Below are 16,730 nucleotides of genomic sequence, written 5' to 3' on the forward strand. Positions count from 1 at the left end.
AAACATGGGCGAGCGGGCAGCACCCCTGCCAGATGGCATCTGTGCTAGTGAAACAGCTGCACCAAGGGATGCGGACGTCAGGGGAGCCAGAGGTACTGGGGCTCCCGCTGTGGATTACCACCACTGGCTCCAGTCCTAGGCAGGGGCAGAGGCCAAAGCAAAAGGTCAGACATGGTAGAGAAGGCCACGCCTGCCCACACTCTCCCCTAGTCTCCTGCCTGTGATGGACAACCTACTAAGTGGAAGGCTGACACAGCCGATGACGGGGGGGGGGGGCTCTTCCACAGATTCCCCCTCCCATCCCGGAGGAAGGTCCCTGCACAGCTGTGACTGTGCACACCGGGGGAGCAAGGGAGTGAACCCGCCAACTGCACGGAGAACAAACATGGCCAAGACAAAGTGGGGGGAAAAAAAACCAACACAAAAATACCATGGCAGCGATTTGGGAAGGGTCTCACGGAGCCATGTAATATGGTGGCGAAAATGAGATTCGGGATTAGAAGATGTGATTTGTGCTCCCACGCTCTGTTCATGGAACAAATCATCACTGAGCACCTACTATGGTGCCCTAGGCCCTGAGGTAAGCAGTGGAGAGACAGACGGACCCTGCGGGAGCTGACACTATAATGAGGAGCGAGGAAGAAAGCAGCAGAGAGTATTTTGTAGTTTCTGTGTCAGAAGCATGAGCCCCATGGCTCCAGTCTGTGGCCACTGCGCTTTGTGAAATTGTGCCTCCCTCCCTCAGCCCTTCTCAGTGTCCGGGGCATCTTTGTGCCTTTTTCCCACACCAGAGGAAGTTTTTCCGCCAAAATGCGTGAGGCTCTTGGTGCCCTCTAGACTTTCCGCACGTCCCAGCACGGGAGCATTGTGAAACTTCCCACAAGACTGCCTCCCTGGCCTCCCCATCCTTCTGGCATCCATTTTTCATGACACAAGCCCATGAACTGTCCTCTGATGCCTCTGGCGGGCTACCCTCCCCCCTCTCCAGCCCACTTTAGTTAGACTGCGTCATTGTGAAGCCACCAGCCCTTTCGTCTGAATTCTGGGAATCTCCACCCGGCCTACCTTTGGAAGGAACCTGGACAGGACTGTGGCCCTCTTCCCGTCTTCTTCCCCCTCCATCCTGGACACTGGTTGCTTTCTGTGAAAACGGCAGTGAACACGTCCGGTCATGAACTGGCCCTGAGGAAATGGGTCAGGAGTTGTGTGGGCAAGAGGGAAGGATGAGAGCCGTTGGAAAATGGAGAGTGAATTATGTTTGTTTTTTAGATTTTTCAATTTTTTAAAGATTTTATTTATTTATTTATTTGAGAGAGAGAGAGAGAGAGAGAATGAGCAGGGGGAAAGGGCAGAGGACAAGCAGATTCCCCACCGAGCAGGGAGCCCGACACGGGGCTCGATCCCAGGGCCCCAAGATCATGACCTAAGCCAAAGTCAGACACTTAACTGACTGAACCACCCAGGTGCCCCTAGATTTTTCATTTTTAAGTAATCTCTACACCCAACATGGGGCTTGAACTCACAACCCCGAGATCAAGAATCACATGCTCCTCCAACTGAACCAGCCAGGTGCCCTGAAGTTTTTTTCTTTTTAACATTTTTTAATAAATAAATGCAGTGGAAACAAAGAAAAAGAAACAGACAGTAACAACAGAGTGTTGAGCGTGGTGGTTGATTGACAGATGCACAGGGGCTGTGGAAGCTCAGAGAAGGGCATCTCTCCCACTCGAGGACACTCAGGGAAGGGTCTCCAAAGATGATGCCTAGTCTGGCATCTGGTAGCATTTTCTCCCATGGAGAGTAGAGGGAAACGCCTTCCAGTCATAAAGAGTAGCAACTGCAAAATTCAGGGAGAGGAGAGACGTTTAAGCAAATTCTGGAACAGTAAGGGATTCCCACTGGCTGGAAGGTAGATTGAAATGGAGGCATGTGATGGGGCTCTGCCAATTTACCTTCCTTGTAACCTTGGACAAGTCACATAACCTTTCTGCAAACTGTTCCCTGAGATATCCAAAGGTACTGTTTAATAAGCATCTATGGAACATCCTCTGTGAGCCAGGCACTGTATCAGATTGCTGGGCACATAAAGTCAAATAAAAGCTACAAATTCCTACTCTCAGGAAGCATGTGGTACAGACACCTTACAATGTGTTATATGCAAGAGTCATGAGCCAAGCACGACAGAGAAGGAAGCAATTAATGCTGCTCAAAGAAGAAGTGATGACAGGATGCCTGGGTGGGTCAGTCAGTTAGGCGTCTGCCTTCAGCTCAGGTCATGATCCCAGGGTCCTGGGACCCAGCCCCGTGTCCGGCTCCCTGCTCAGCAGGGAGCCTGCTTCTCCCTCTCCCTCTGCCTGCTGCTCTGCCTCTTTGTGCTCTCTCCATCTCTCTGTCCAAGTAAATAAACAAAATCTTTAAAAAAAAAAGTCATTATAAGAAGTGATGAGCAGGTGTACCATCAAGTGGAGAGAGAAAAAAAGCATTTCAAATTGAACAAAGGCAAGGAGCAGGAAAAAGGCAGTGATATATTCCTAGAGCCACGAGGCCACGAGTGGTGGTAATGTACGGTTGGGGAGCAGGGAAGACAGATCTGGCTGTGACTCCAGCCTGGGACACACAGAGGACGCTTATACCCCCCGCTGCCCGTGACAATGAGGGTGGGTGCAGAAGGAAAACCGAGGCCCAAGCAAGTCCACAGGTCACAACACTTCACCAGGGGCCTCAAAGGCAGGCCCTCCAAGTACCACCACCACCTGGCATCTTGTCCAGGCCCAGTTCCCCAGCGACTCCAAAGAGGCTTGAGACAAGCCCAGCCTTTCTTGTCGGGTACTGGGAAACAGAAGCCCCCGGGCCAGCGTGACTTGCCCGATAACCACGAGGTCGTAGAGTTGTGTGTGACAGGCAAGGGCTACAGAGCGTCCTCTTTACGCCCAGTTAGGGTCTTTTGCCCCCAGCCAGCACTCCGCCTCGAGGAACTTAGCTTCCTCCTTTGTAAAACGGAGGCAAGGAATCTTCAGCACCTCCAGTTTTTGGAAGACCCTGAGGCAAAGAGGTAGGCGGTGCCGGAGTTTGCAAGATCCAGAACCATGCCTCCCTCCCGCCCTTTCCTCCCATGACTACCTCCCCCATGCTCCCACCTCCTTCCTCCTCCTCTTCTTCCGGACCCTGCTCTAGGGCCCGCCCGCCACTTCCGGCCCCTCCCCGAGGGCCACAGCCTCTTCCGGTCCTTCCCCAAGAGCCCGCCCCCTCCTCCCGTCCCTCCCCCCGAGGGCCCGCCCCTTCTCGCGGTGCTTCCTCTCGAGAGCCCACCCCCACTTCCGTTCTCTCCTTCCCCCCCGCCCCGAGAGCCCCTCTCTTCCTGTCCCTAACTGAAGCTCCACCCCTTCCGCTGTGCCGCCTCCCGCCATTCCCATTGGTGGAAAATCCAAGCTGCGGAGGGAAAAGCTCCCGGTTGTCTGTCCCCGGAAGTGATGCTCGAAGGGCCCTCCCCTGAGGAAGTGACAGCAGGAGTGCCCTTGACTGGCGGGGAGGGCCGGGCTGTGCATCCCTCCGCTCGCGCTGCAGGGAGGTAGGAGGCTCGTGGGGGTGGCTCGAGGTGGTGTCGTGGCGGAGACACGCTCCGGGCCTGTTCCTGCGCTGTCCGGCGGCCGAGCGGGCGGGGGGACCTGTCCTCCGTTGAGCCGGGATCCCCGGTGGCGTCCGATTCCCCAGTCACGTCCTTTTTTTTTTTTAGAACCCTCTACACACTCCGGAACTCCTGTTCCTGAGCCTCTTAGTTCCCCTTGAATTGTTGCGATTCCTCTTTCCTGATCCTTGGATAACCCCCTTTTCCCTTAATTTCCCATTAAAACGCCTATTAAACGATTAATAAAGAATTTGCAGACGGCCTTGGGTTCCAACGTTGACTCTCATTTAATAGTTAGGTTACTTTGGGCATGTCACAATTTATCTGAGCCTCGGACTCCTCACTGTGATGTGAGCAATACTGTAGAAACTTCCTCCAGGGTGATCTGGGAGAACTGTAATGTGTATAGGGCACTTGGGGATGGGGATGGGGATGGACTTGGACTTGGCCCTTAGCAGGTGCTCCGTAAATATATGTTCCTCCCTCCCTTCTGTTGTAACTCCGCCCACATCCTGACTTCTTTTTGGTTGTCAGCCCAGTTTTCCTGTCCTGGTTTGCGATTCCTTCTGCTTTTTGATTCTCATGCTTCACTTAACCTCTACTCTAGAAATCTTATGTGTCATTTCCTGGCATTCTTCTTCGGGCCCTGAATCTTGAGCCCCACAGTACTGCCCAGATGCTTTTCTTTTCCTAGTGTATTGACTTCCTGAACTCTTCCTGCCTTTTTCCCCTCACAGATGGCTCAGCGACTTCTCCTGAGGAGGTTCCTGTCCTCCATCATCTCCAGGAAGCCCCCTCAGGGTCGGTGGGCACCCCTCACCCACAGGGCCCCGCAGTGCAGTCCTGGTGACCTGACAGTAACACCCAGCCAAGCCCGGTCAATATACATCACGAGAGTGTGCACAACAACCTTTAACATCCAGGATGGACCTGACTTTCAAGACCGAGTTGTCAATAGTGAAACACCAGTGGTTGTGGATTTCCATGCACAGTGAGTCCTGGGGGGTCAGCAGAAGACTGGGGTGTTCCTTGTTCAGGAATTTATTGAGTACCTGCTGGGTCTCAGTCCCACGTTTGATGCTTCTCAGACATAGTCTCATTCCAAAGACCGATAAGACCCAACCCTCGCACTCAAAGATTGAGCGTAGTCTGATAGGACACAGACTAGTGAACAGTCTTCAGAGCTCACTGTCACTGGCGCTGAGAAACACTCACGTTCTGTATCTCACTGCCCAAATGGCTCAGAGTCCCCTTCAGCTTGGACCAAAGCAGGAAAAATAGGACAATCACATCGTCTGGCTTTGGGTGTATACCAATTCCTGGCCCTGCAGATAAGTTGATTTTTAACAACCAAAACGGGGAAGGGCTGGCAAAAAGTTATCGGTGCCACCACAGTGGTGCCCAAGCACGCAGGGAATGGGCAGCGTTTTCTTTTCAGGGCTGTAGAAGTTTGTTGTAGGGGTATTTAAACGCTGATAGCCTTCTGATTGTTAGCTTGGCCTTCCTCATTTCCAGACTTTGGGTCCTGACTAGCCTCCTGGCTACAAAACAACTTGGACTAACCCCTCAGATTGAGGCATCCTTGTGTAGCCTGGGTTAGAAGTTGGAAGGCCTTCTGGGCAAATCTCTGACAGATTGTTTTGCTTTCTTTCCCGTTCTTTCTCTCGGACTCACCACGTTGCCTTGTGCATGCCGTCTGATGTCCTTGCGCTTCCCCTTCACTTATAATTGGAGATAAGTTCTTGCAAAGTGGGTTTTTAGGTGTTGTGAGTTCATTAGGTGACATCTCTGAACAGAAGGGGTTTTAAAGGCTGAGACTTAAAATAAGGGTCGTCGGCCAGGGGTTCATGGCCAGCAGAGCTTTCTCCCTTCCTTGTAAAGCGAGGACTTCCAAAATGAACGATAAATGGGATGATGCCTCATTTTCTTCTCTGACCAGAAAGTAAGACAAGAGTTTGCTTAGTACCCTGGAGATGACAGCCTGTTGTCACAGAGCTCACCACCCAGAGGGGAGCACCTGTGATGAGTGCAGTGTGAGCAGTTGACCCTGGGCCTGGGAGATCACAGAATAACCCAGGGCTCAAAGAACACATTTGGAGCACAGCCTTGGGTTGCAATCCCAGGGTGCCTGTCAAGCCCTGGGACCTTGCCACAAGTTCCTTAACTTGTATGGTCCTTAGTTTCTTAGAAGGTGTTTTCCTTTGTGGGGTTGAGGGCTCTGGGCAGTAAAAGCGGAGAAGGTCCCGGCATAGTGACGAGCATGTTGGAGACGCTCCCTAGCATTGGCGTCTCCTCCCCGTGGTTCACACACACCATGAGGTGTGTGAAGTAACTCTGCATTTTAGAGAGCACGTTGAGCCCCATTGCCTTAGTGGATTTCTCATCACTGTTGTGAGAGGCATAATCTCTCTTAGTCAAAAAGAGGAAACTGAGCCTCCAGAACAGTCAGCCGTTTGGTGAGGAATCTCTGTTTGAACCCAACCCTTTTAACTTCAGATCTCACATTTTTCTGTATGACAGTGTATTTCTCTTATGGTTGCTGAAATAACCTTTATAAGAGTCTTCTGATGAAGACTGTGTTTTAGAAGCCTGGGACCTCTGAAAATCCCCCCCACTGCAGAGTGCTGGCTTTATTGTTTGGCATGTCAACATTATAGGTTAATATTCAATCACTGTACACAGAGCTGAGAAGGGCAAAAGGCCCCTCAGAAAGATGTGGCTCAAGAGAAGATTCTAGGGAGACAGAAGATCGATTGCTAAGCACTCTTGTGACTGGATGCTTCCTCTCTGCCCTTCTGAGGTGGTGTGGCCCGTGCAAGATCCTGGGGCCAAGGTTAGAGAAGGTGGTGGCCAAGCAGCATGGAAAAGTGGTGATGGCCAAGGTGGATATTGACGACCACACAGACCTCGCCCTAGAATATGAGGTATGAGTTGGCAGGGGACTGCCCCAGTGCGGCTGGTGTGGGGGGTGCTTGAGGACCACCAGTAGCCAATAAGGGGTGTCTCAGTTTTTTCTAGCATGCTCAGCAGTTCAGGGCACTTTGAAGATGTGACTCTGTTGAGCCTCTGAGCCACTTGTGTCTCTTCACCACCTTTAGGAAGTGGAATGTATGATCTAAACAACCAGCTTATTCTCTGAGTCTAGGGACATGGATGCGTTCCTTCGTTCATATATTCATCTGTGCACATATTCAATCAGCAGTCACGTGGGAGCCCTGGCATGTGCCAGGCACTCATGACTCTGGCACAAGAAAGACAACTCCTTGTGTCCAGCACTCTTAGTCTAGCAAGAGAACAACAGGTAGACAGATCATTTCACCATATGAAATGATGTGCTCAGCACCATATGGTGAGAAGTGCTGAGAGCAGAGGTGCACAAAGAAGGACTGATTGTTGGGGAGGGGGGTGGGAGGGTGGAGGAGGGAATGCTTCCCACTAGGGGGACCTCTGAGTGGGGCCACGGAGAATGCATGGAGAAGGGCCAAGTGCACGGCACACACTGAGACAGGAGGGAGTCTAATGTGTTCCGTTGGTGTGTGTGTTCAGAGTCTCTTAAATGCCAGGTGCTGTTTCTTGGTTGTTGATAAGGCAGTGGACAAAGTGGACAAAATCCCTGCCTTCGTGGAGCCTACATTCCAGTTAGTTTGTTTTTGTTTTGTTTTTTTTTAAAGATTTCATTTATTTATTTGTCAGAGAGAGGGAGCACAAGCAGGGGGAGCAGCAGTGGGAGGGGGAGAAGCAGGCTTCCCCCGCAAACAGGGAGCCCGATGCGGGGCTCGATCCCAGGACCCCGGGATCGTGACCTGAGCCGAAGGCAGATGCTTAACTGAGCCACCCAGGCGCCCATCCCTCTAGTATATTTGATGGGTGGTTGGCACACTTTTTCTCTAGAGGACCAGGTGGAACATACTTGAATCTTTACAGGGCATTGGTCTCCATTGCAAATACCCAGCTGCCACTGGAAGCAGCCAGAGACAGTATATAAACAAATGGGCGTAGTTGTGTGTCAGTAAAACTTTATCCACACAAATAGGCAGCAAACTGGGTTTGGCCCATGGGCCATAGTTCACTGATCCTGCTTTAGATAATAAATACAGTGGGGAAAAAGTAAATCAGGAAGAGGAGGTAGGGCTAAGCATGGGGCTAGGGAGGGGTTCATTTTTAAAAGGGTGGGCGGTGGGGGGGGTGGCGCACCTGGCTGGTTCAGTGGTGTGTGCGACTCTTGATCTCAGGCGTGTGAGTTCAAGCCCTGCATTGGTTGTAGAGCTTCCTTTAAAAACAAATAAGTAAGTAAATAAAAAATAAAAGGGTGGACTCGGGAAGGCCTCTCTTAAGAAGCTGACATCTGAACAAAGACCTAGAGGGAGTAAGGAAATGAACCAGGCAGCTCTTTGGAAGAGCAGTCTAGGCAGAGCAGACATCAAATGCAAGTGTGGTCAGTGTGAGCCCAGTTTGCTCACAGAATAGCTGTGCCTGTGTGCTTGGAGCGGGACATGCGTGGGGTGTGGGGGCGCCCTCCCAGCCTCGGAGACCAGGACAGCTGGCGAAAAGGGAGAGTTGCACTGCGGCTGGATGGCCAGCATGGAGAACTGAGCAGGGAATGAGAACACAGGCCGTGGGGGACGTTGGCTGTGGCCAGAGGGGAAGGGGTCGGGAAACCATGCTGAGGATACCGTTATTACCGAGCCGAGGTTGTGCCTGGTGGCCTCTGGCCAGATCTGGTTCCCCGACACATTTGATCTGGCCTTTGGGTTCTTTTTTTTAAATACTGAACCAGATGCTGGTATCTAAAGTAGAGATTTCACGAGAAAATCCAGATTTCTGGTTCTCTTGATCTGGCCGGAGTGAGCCTCCATCCCTCCTTCCTTCTGGGTAGCCAGTGACTGAACGAGGGGGCCTGTTCCCTTCAGAGTTTGTAAGTCCAGGCTCAGCGCTCACGAGACCAGCTCAAGTAGAGGTCCGCCTCCAGGTGGTCCCCATGGGAGCGGGGGTGAGGATAGGCTGGCCACCTGTTGCACTCGGGTGGGAGTGTTCACCCACCAGAACATCTGCCCCAAACAGAGGCAAAGGAAGTAGATGCTGGGCAGGCAAAGCCACTGATGACCACTGCAGGTGGAGGAGGGGGTGTTACCGAAGGAAGACTGTCCATGGCACTGAGCAAGAGATTTGGGGCTGCTTACAAAGGGCTTATGGGGGAGGGATGACTTGCTGTTTTTGTGTTTTGTTTTGTTAAGTAAACAATACCCCCAGCGTGGAGCTCGAACTCACAACCCCAAGATCAAGAGTCACATGCCCTACTGAGCCAGCCAGGTCCCCCGAGGCGCTGTTTTTTTTTTTAAACTCTCCTACTGATCTTTCAGTTAAGGGGGCACTTACTGGCCATTTAGATGCTCCTGCCTTTCTCCTCCTTGTCCATCCCTCCCCCAAAGCCCACAGCAGCTGCAGGGATGAGCTTAGGGCTGGAGTGACCAGAACATCCCCAGGGTGACCAGCAGGCGTAAGGTGTCTTAGGCCAACTCCTGCCACCACAGCAATCAGCCTCAGCTAGTGGAACTTCTCAGCAGACACACCCTGAGTGCCAGCCATGCTCCAGGAATTGTTAGCTGGTACAGATGGCAAGAAGAATGACCCATCCCCACCTGCATTCCAGGGAGCCTGGTGATGTCGGGCTGGCCACCGAGGTCCTGTGGTCAGGCCTGGAAAGTGTGTGTTGGAGGTGGGTAGGATCTTCTTGCTCCTCCCTCTGTCTGCTGTCCAAATCGTGTGTCGGTCACACAGAAGGACCTCAGGGTGGTTGGGCCCACATCCCATGGCTCTTGTTTTGCCAAGCCCTGGGCGGATGTCACTGCAGTGCTTAGGAAGCTCCAACTGGGGTTGTCCTGACGCCCTCCCCCAGCCCTTTCCTCCCTTCCTTCACACCTGTTCTTTTGGAAGAGAGCCTGAGGAAGAAGTTTCAGCTGAGAGATCCATGGCACCTCCTGAGCCAGCTTCCTCCTTTTCCAAGTGTTGGATGAACGTGTGGGAGAAACTGCTTTAAGTTGTATTCAGGGAATTTGGTGCCTCTCCCCGAGCTTTCCTGAACTCTGCCCCACCCTCATGCCCAGCACACACCTTCAGGGTGTCTCCTTCCTCACACAAATTCCCCTTGCACCACACCTCTGCTTCGGTCAGCTGTCCACCCTAGAACTCCACTGTCTCCCAAAGGAGACGGAATGGAAAGGCTGGGGGCCTTGGGGTTTTGGTGTCCCCACCCCCATTTGCGCATTGCCCTGGGTTGGCCGGAAAAAAGCTCTCTGGTCTCCCAGCTCTTCGTCCCCACTGAATGGCTGGGCATTCCCTGATCGTTCAGACCTTGCCAGCTACTGGGGGCAAAGAGCAAATCCAGATGTGGACCCTTGAGCCTCTGTGCTCTCCTCTGGGGCTTCTTCTGGCTTCACACTTGGAGCTGTTTTCCTTTTGTTTTCTCCTCGTATAGAGAAGGCCCTTTAATAAGTATTAGAAAAACAGCCAGGTAAGAAATAATGAGGGTGAAAAGTCACCTGTCGTCTTAACCATCCCAACACAATCACTGTCACGATTTTGGGGTAACTGGTTTATGCTTTTATTTGAATTTTTTCCCTTTTAATGTTTCATGTAACTTCATAGTTCATTGAATAATAATATTTCATAGTTGGAAAGTATAGTACTTTAATCATTACCATAGCCCCTACTTCGAAAGTGTTCTAAATCAGTGCTCCACAAATGTGCATATGATCTGGGATGTTGCTTAAAAGCAGGTTATGAATCAGCAGGTCTAGGAAGAGCCTGAGATTCTGCTTTTCTACAAGCTTCTCAGTGACCGCTGCCAGCAGTCTGGAACCAAACATGAAGAAGCAAAAGTTCCAGAGTCCTGTGCTGACCTTCTAGGGGGCATGTGGGGACATGTGAGGGTTCACACCTGGTGGTGTCCATCTCATGGGTTTGGACAAATGTACAGTCACATGCATCCATCATTAGTTTTGTACAGAAGAGTTTCACCATCTTTAAAATCCCCTGTGCTCCACTTTCTCCTCCCTCTTCCCCTTGGACCCCTGGCAACCACTGATCTTTTTACTGTCTCCATAGTTTTGCCTTTTCCAGAATGTCGTATAGTTGGATTTGATTTTTTGAGTAGGCTTCATGCCCAGCTCAGAGCCCAGCGTGGGGCTTGAACCCACAGCCCTGATCAGATCAAGACCTGAGCTGAGATCAAGAGTCAGACACTTAACTGACTGAGCCACCCAGGCGCCCCTGGATTTCATTTTTTTTAATAGTAGTTTTTTTCCTGGGGCACCTGGCTGGCTGAATCAGTGGCGCATGCAATTCTTGATCTCGGGGTTGTGAGCTCAAGCCTGACATTGGATGCAGAGATCACTTAAAAAAATGAAATCTTAAAAAAGTAATAATCATAATAATAGTTTTTTCCAAGAATCCTCCTGGGTCCAAAGGCTTCTCATTTGAAGCGTGGAGTCAGCCTTTAGGCGCTTCCCTACCTGGGGTTCCTCGCCCTGCCGGGACTCAGGAGCTCTGAGGCCAGCGAGTGGTGCAGTTAGACGTCACGACAGCAGTCAGATCTCGTGTCAGACCCCAGCTCTACCACTTAGTCACTCAGCTCTTGGGCCTCGGTCTTCTCTGTAAAGCGACCCCACCTTGCGGTGCGAATTTATGAGGTCGCATCCGCAAGTGGTTAGTGTCACCCCAACACGTGAGAAACCCCCCAGTACGTAGTGGCCTGGCTGACAGTGATCTTTTCCTTTGCATTAGCTCCGCAATTAGCCAAGAAGGAGGTCGCCAGCCTATGTGACAACTGGCGTGGTGCCTATCCCTTGGTAGGCCCTCACAGATGGGGAACGGGGAGGGGAGGCGGGGGGAGACTTAGCAGGATCATTGAGCTCCGTAGCCGTGTGGCTAGTGGACTGCAGGTCCGTGGGAACAGACCCCCCCACACACACACACACACACACACACGAGTTCCCAGCGTCTCAGGCCCAGCCTGGAAGGTTCCAGGTGGTGTCGCAGAGCAGGAGGAGGAACAGCGCGTGGTAGCACGGTCCCCTCAGAGCTGCCAGAACGGAGAGCGAAGCCGCGTTCCTGCCCCACGGCGGCCCCTCTTCCACTTAGATCACATTCCAGAGGACTGTGCCAAGGACCTGTGCACTTCCATTTAAGGCAGTGTTTACAAGCACCAGCCCCTCCTGATTTGTGAGCCAGACTCAAGATCCGCAAAGCCACATCCTCCTCCCTGGGGGGGAGGGAAGTCCAGCCCCACCCCAGGTATGGACTGCAGCGTCCTGGGAAGACCAGCCTCTTGGCAAGCCCGTTGCTGTGTGCACTCGTCTGATTTAGACTTACCCTCCGAAGGACGCCCTTGGTCAGTGAAGACTAGACCTTGGAGTATCTGCTGTACGTCTGCGTGCAGCATGGCCGGACGTGTGCGTGCACGCATGTGAGTTTGCACAAATGTGATCGTGGCGGGCCTGGCCTGGAGCCTCTGAAAACTGACACCACTCCAAGCCACCTCAGCGAGCATAGTCCTACTTAGAGGACACATAAAAGCCATTAGACCCCTTCTCATACGACATACAGTTTTTATAGCAGTTAAAGAAACAGAACAGGATGGGATCCAGTTAATGCTTGAGCCTTGTCCCTCAGTTGAATGGCTGGATTCAAGGTGCCCTTGCTGCCCTCACAGGCCACTAGGGGGCGCATAAGAACACAGCTCCACGGGCACCTGGCTGGCTCACTCCGAGTGTGTGATTTTTTTTTTTTTAATATTTTATTTATTTATTTGCGAGAGAGAGGGACAGAGATAGAGCATGAGCGGGTAGGAGAGGGAGATGTAGGCTCCCCACTGAGCCGGGAGCCCAATGCGGGGCTCCGTCCTGGGACCCCAGGATCATGACCAGAGCTGAAGGCAGACACCCAACCGACTGAGCTACCCAGGTGCCCCCGGAGTGTGTGACTCTTAATCTCAGGTTGTGAGTTCACGCCCCAGGTTGGGTGTAGGGATTACTTAAAAAAATAAAAGGGTGCCTGGGTGGCTCATTTGGTTAAGCGACTGCCTTCGGCTCAGGTCATGATCCTGGAGTCCCGGGATCGAGTCCCGCATCGGGCTCCCTGCTCAGCGGGGAGTCTGCTTCTCCCTCTGACCCTCCCCCCTCTCGTGCGCGCGCGTGCGCTCTCTCTCTCTCTTTCAAATAAATAAATAAATCTTTAACAATAAATAAATAAATAAAATAGCACGCCTGGGTGGCTCAGATGGTTAGGCGTCTGCCTTTGGCTCGGGTCGCGATCCCGGGGTCCTGGGATTGAGTCCCACGTCAGGCTCCCTGCTCTGTAGAGAGCCTGTTTCTCCCTCTGCCTCTCTCTCTCTTTCTCTCTCTGTCTCTCATGAATAAATAAATAAAAATCTTTCTAAAAAATTAAAATAAAGTCTTCGAAAAAATAAAACACACAGCTCCGTGCCCGCCTTGGTGCACCCCACACTGGTGGCACAGTGCGGAGCAAGCGTCTCTGGGCCCTGGCCTGTGCCTGGAGACAGGGGCGAGCCGCATGCCGGACTTTGCCCTTCATGCCACCTCCCGGGTCACAGTCATGAACAAGGGCAGGAGCCAGCGGTAGGTCCACAAACAGTAGCGCACGCGTGGTCAGCCCACTGCCCATGGGTCCACCCGCACATTCCCTCTGCCACCCGCGTCAGCCCCTGGACAGTCCTTGAAGGGGCGTAATGGGACTAATATGAACAGGGACTGTGTCCTCTTCCCTCAGTTTGTCCACCCGGAGCCCATTAGGGGCGGGGGACAAGGCCTGCCACGTAAAGTCAGTGGGGGCGGGGTGTGAGAGCGGGCGGGTGCGGCCTGCGGCTCTCTTGTAACCTACCTGCGCACCGTGGGAACGTAACCTGCGCGCCGAGTGATCGTAACCCACCTGCGCGCCGTGGGAACGTAACCCACCTGCGCGCCGTGGGAACGTAACTGACCTGCGCGCCGTGTGAACATCCGAACTCCCCGTACGGCTCCCCGGCGTGACTCGGGCAGGACGGCACTCAGAACGATTCATGAAGACTCGTTAGGTTTGTGTAAACTGCTGTTACTTTGCAGTTAACATGTGTAAGGAAAGAATGTTTATCTTGTTCTGTTTATCCATTTTCTAAAAAATGTCTACAAATGTCAGGCAGGGAGCCCAGGCCACAGAAAATGCTCGATGCCAGAGTGGGCAGTGGGCCTCATGGACGTGCCATGGAATCTGTACGCGTCCCCCGAGGGAACTTGAAAAAATGCTTCATAGGCCAAGAATGTTGCCTCCATCCCCCCTAATAAATAAACATCAGCTCATACGTGGCTGAGCCTTTCCTCCCACACTGTCCAGTATGAGTCAGTGACTTTCTGGACCCTGCTGGCTACTCAGGCAGCGAGCGAACATGGCTGACACAGGGCCTGTGGCACACTTTCTGACACGCTCTCTGTGGCCACCATTTGCTGAGTGCTGCATACCAGGCGCTCGGCCAGGTCTGACCCTTGAGGGCCCTGCCAGGTGCCGGGCACTGTGCTGAGACTGCTCGCCTTACCTCGTGCAGCCCCTGGACCTGGCAGTCAGTGCGCTCAGTGTCTCCATTTTGCGATGGGAACAAGGAGACGGAGTGATGAAGGGGCTTCCGCAGAGTCACCCACTTCCAGGGCCGGAGCTCCTAACCACCCAGCTTTATCTGTGACTCTTTCATCTCTGTCCTAAGCCCTCAAGGTCGATGCTGTCACCCCCATTTTACAGAAGAGGGCGCCAAGGCCCTGAAGGCGGCGTGGCCTGCTAGTGGGCAGCAGAGCCAGGACTCAGACCCCACCCCCCTAGGGCCGGCCGCCCCTCGGGGAGCTTCTCCCCGCCCCCCACCCTGGCCTGCAGCTGTGTGGGCTATTTTCATCCCTCCTGTCATTGCAGCCAAACCACTGGGCCAGTGAGTCAGTCCTGTGGTTGGGGGAGGAAGGGGACCGCCGGGAGCCCACAGTGGAAAAGCCCTGCAGCACCCCTGCACCAAGGGAGGGCGCCCCGCCCACCGCTCAGGCAGTCACTGCCCTGCGTACACCACCAGCCTTCTCCACAAAGGCTGGGGAACGGCTGTTGAGAAAAGTTCGCCTCCGGGTGACCTGGTCTCCCTTTGTCTCCTCCACGTAGGTGTCAGCTGTGCCCACTGTGCTGGCCATCAAGAATGGGGACGTGGTGGACAAGTTTGTGGGCATCAAGGATGAGGACCAGCTGGAGGCCTTCCTGAAGAAGCTCATTGGCTGACAAGCAGGGAAGAGGCCTGGTTGCCCTTGCTCCCCTGGGCCCCCATGGTTCCAGGAGGGCCCCCGACAGAACTCCGAGCCCTTCTGTGTTGGCCCTTCCTGCCTCCTCCCTTCTGTTCGGTCCCTGTGGGCCCATGCTTTGGAGACCGGGTCCCCAAACACGGGAGCCTTGCGTGCTTCCAGCCCGGCTGAGTGCCAGAGGAATGGTGCTGCTGCTGATCTGGGGACAGCCGCCTCCCCCCGCCCCCACTGTCTTTTGTCTGCTCTCACTAGGGCTTGTCCGTTCTCCCGGGATGCTGGAGAGAGCCCCAGGCCAGCCAGCAGGGCCTGTTCAGCCCACATCTCCCTGGTTCTTCTGATCCGCACCCCGGGGCCTGGCCTGTCTGCCTCCTGCATTTTTCTTTCCTGCCTCTGTTTTGTAAAAAGGAAGAAGGAAAAAAGAAACCCAAACAAGTGAGAGCAATCTATAATTCTCTCATTTTTTGTAGGTCTGTAATAAAGAACTTTATGTGGTCCCTTCTACCTCCTGCTCTGAAGAACAGACCCTGGGCTCCACACTAAATTACCCTGTAGCCACCACCCCCCAAAGAGCCATCTCCCTTCCTTCTTCCCAGGCGCAAGGGCAGAAACACACACATGGGGCAGGAGGAGGGGGGAGCCTTCAGACCCCTGCCTTGGGAACCCTCACTGTGAACAAACCGGACCAATAAAGCTAGGGTTTGCACCGTTGACAGCTTCCATTCTGTCTGGGCTCTGGAAGCACTTGGGCTCCCTCCCCAGGCTGGGCGGCTGTCCCTGCTTCCTGCGACTCCACCACCGTCTTGCCCTTGACCAGCCAGCACCCTCTGTGCCCAACACTGTTGTCGGTGGTGGCCACTGTCCTGGCACCGCCTTCACGCGCAAGTGAGGCAAGAAGGTCTGACTGTACCCACTACGCAGATAAGGACACTGAGGCTCATGGAGTGCAGGGCCAGGGTTTGTACCCAGACATGGTTGCCTCTGAAGCCTGGGCTCCTCCACCTGATCCCCTTGATGCTTCTGGGCCTTTCTTCTCTGCTGACCGGCACATGGCCACTCCTCTGGAAAGCCTAGTGCCCTAGGGGAGCTGGGCCGCTTTTCCTGTGCATGCCACGGGAACTCCTCAGCGTCGGGGCCAGGCTCTCTGTCCCTTCTTGTTCCCAGCTCCCTGTGGCCCATGGAGGAAGGTGCCAGGCCACCAGGCTTGCCAGCCAAAAGGGCCTGCCCCTTCCGTCTCCCTCTTGGGACCGAGGTGCCAGCTTCCTGGGAACCGTGGGGGTCTTCATAGCAGGGGTATCCTGGTGCCCTTGCCCTTGACCCTGGGGTGCCGTGTCTCCTCCTGGGGGCATTGTCCTCAGTGGCTCTCGGGTTGCTCTTGAAAGTGCCTGAGTCACACCAGGGTCTTGGAGGGGTCCATGCCAGCACCGGCCGATGCCGGGGAGTGGGGCTGTCTCAGAAGCAGCCCCTGAGCGACCTCTGACCCAGGACCCGTCAAGAGGCACGCAGAGGGGAGACGCGCCAGCAGGGGGCAAGAGCGCTGGGAGGGTGGATGACAGCAGCCGGTGCTGCCAGGGCGCTAACTGGGTGCCCCCCAACCCCACCATGGCTGCACAAGGTCAGCGTCCTCACCCTCATTCCCTTTTACACATGAGACGCGCTCATTGGTTGAGGGCCTTGTCCAAGGTCACGGGGCGTACGGGGCCCTGGGCTGGGGTTTGAGGCCAGGCAGGCCGGCCCGTTCCCGCGCCTCTTTGGTCCTGGTACAAAATGTAGCGTGTGATCTTAGTCCC

The 16,730-nt window shown here is 53.9% G+C and overlaps 1 protein-coding gene across 1 annotated transcript; it reads left to right on the plus strand.

The window, feature by feature from the left end:
- The first annotated feature begins 3,420 nt into the window (after nt 1-3,420).
- On the plus strand, nt 3,421-15,651 carry TXN2 (thioredoxin 2). Its single transcript, XM_025882182.2, has 4 exons — nt 3,421-3,568; nt 4,363-4,616; nt 6,426-6,549; nt 14,810-15,651. Exons 2-4 carry the CDS (start codon nt 4,363-4,365, stop codon nt 14,921-14,923), a joined length of 492 nt encoding a protein of 163 aa, XP_025737967.2. The 5' UTR covers nt 3,421-3,568; the 3' UTR covers nt 14,924-15,651.
- The last annotated feature ends 1,079 nt before the right edge of the window (nt 15,652-16,730 follow it).

This window comes from Callorhinus ursinus, unplaced genomic scaffold (genome assembly GCF_003265705.2).
Source record: "Callorhinus ursinus isolate GAN/ISIS: 27379988/994484 unplaced genomic scaffold, GSC_fseal_2.0 scaffold48, whole genome shotgun sequence".
NCBI classification, from domain to species: domain Eukaryota; kingdom Metazoa; phylum Chordata; class Mammalia; order Carnivora; family Otariidae; genus Callorhinus; species Callorhinus ursinus.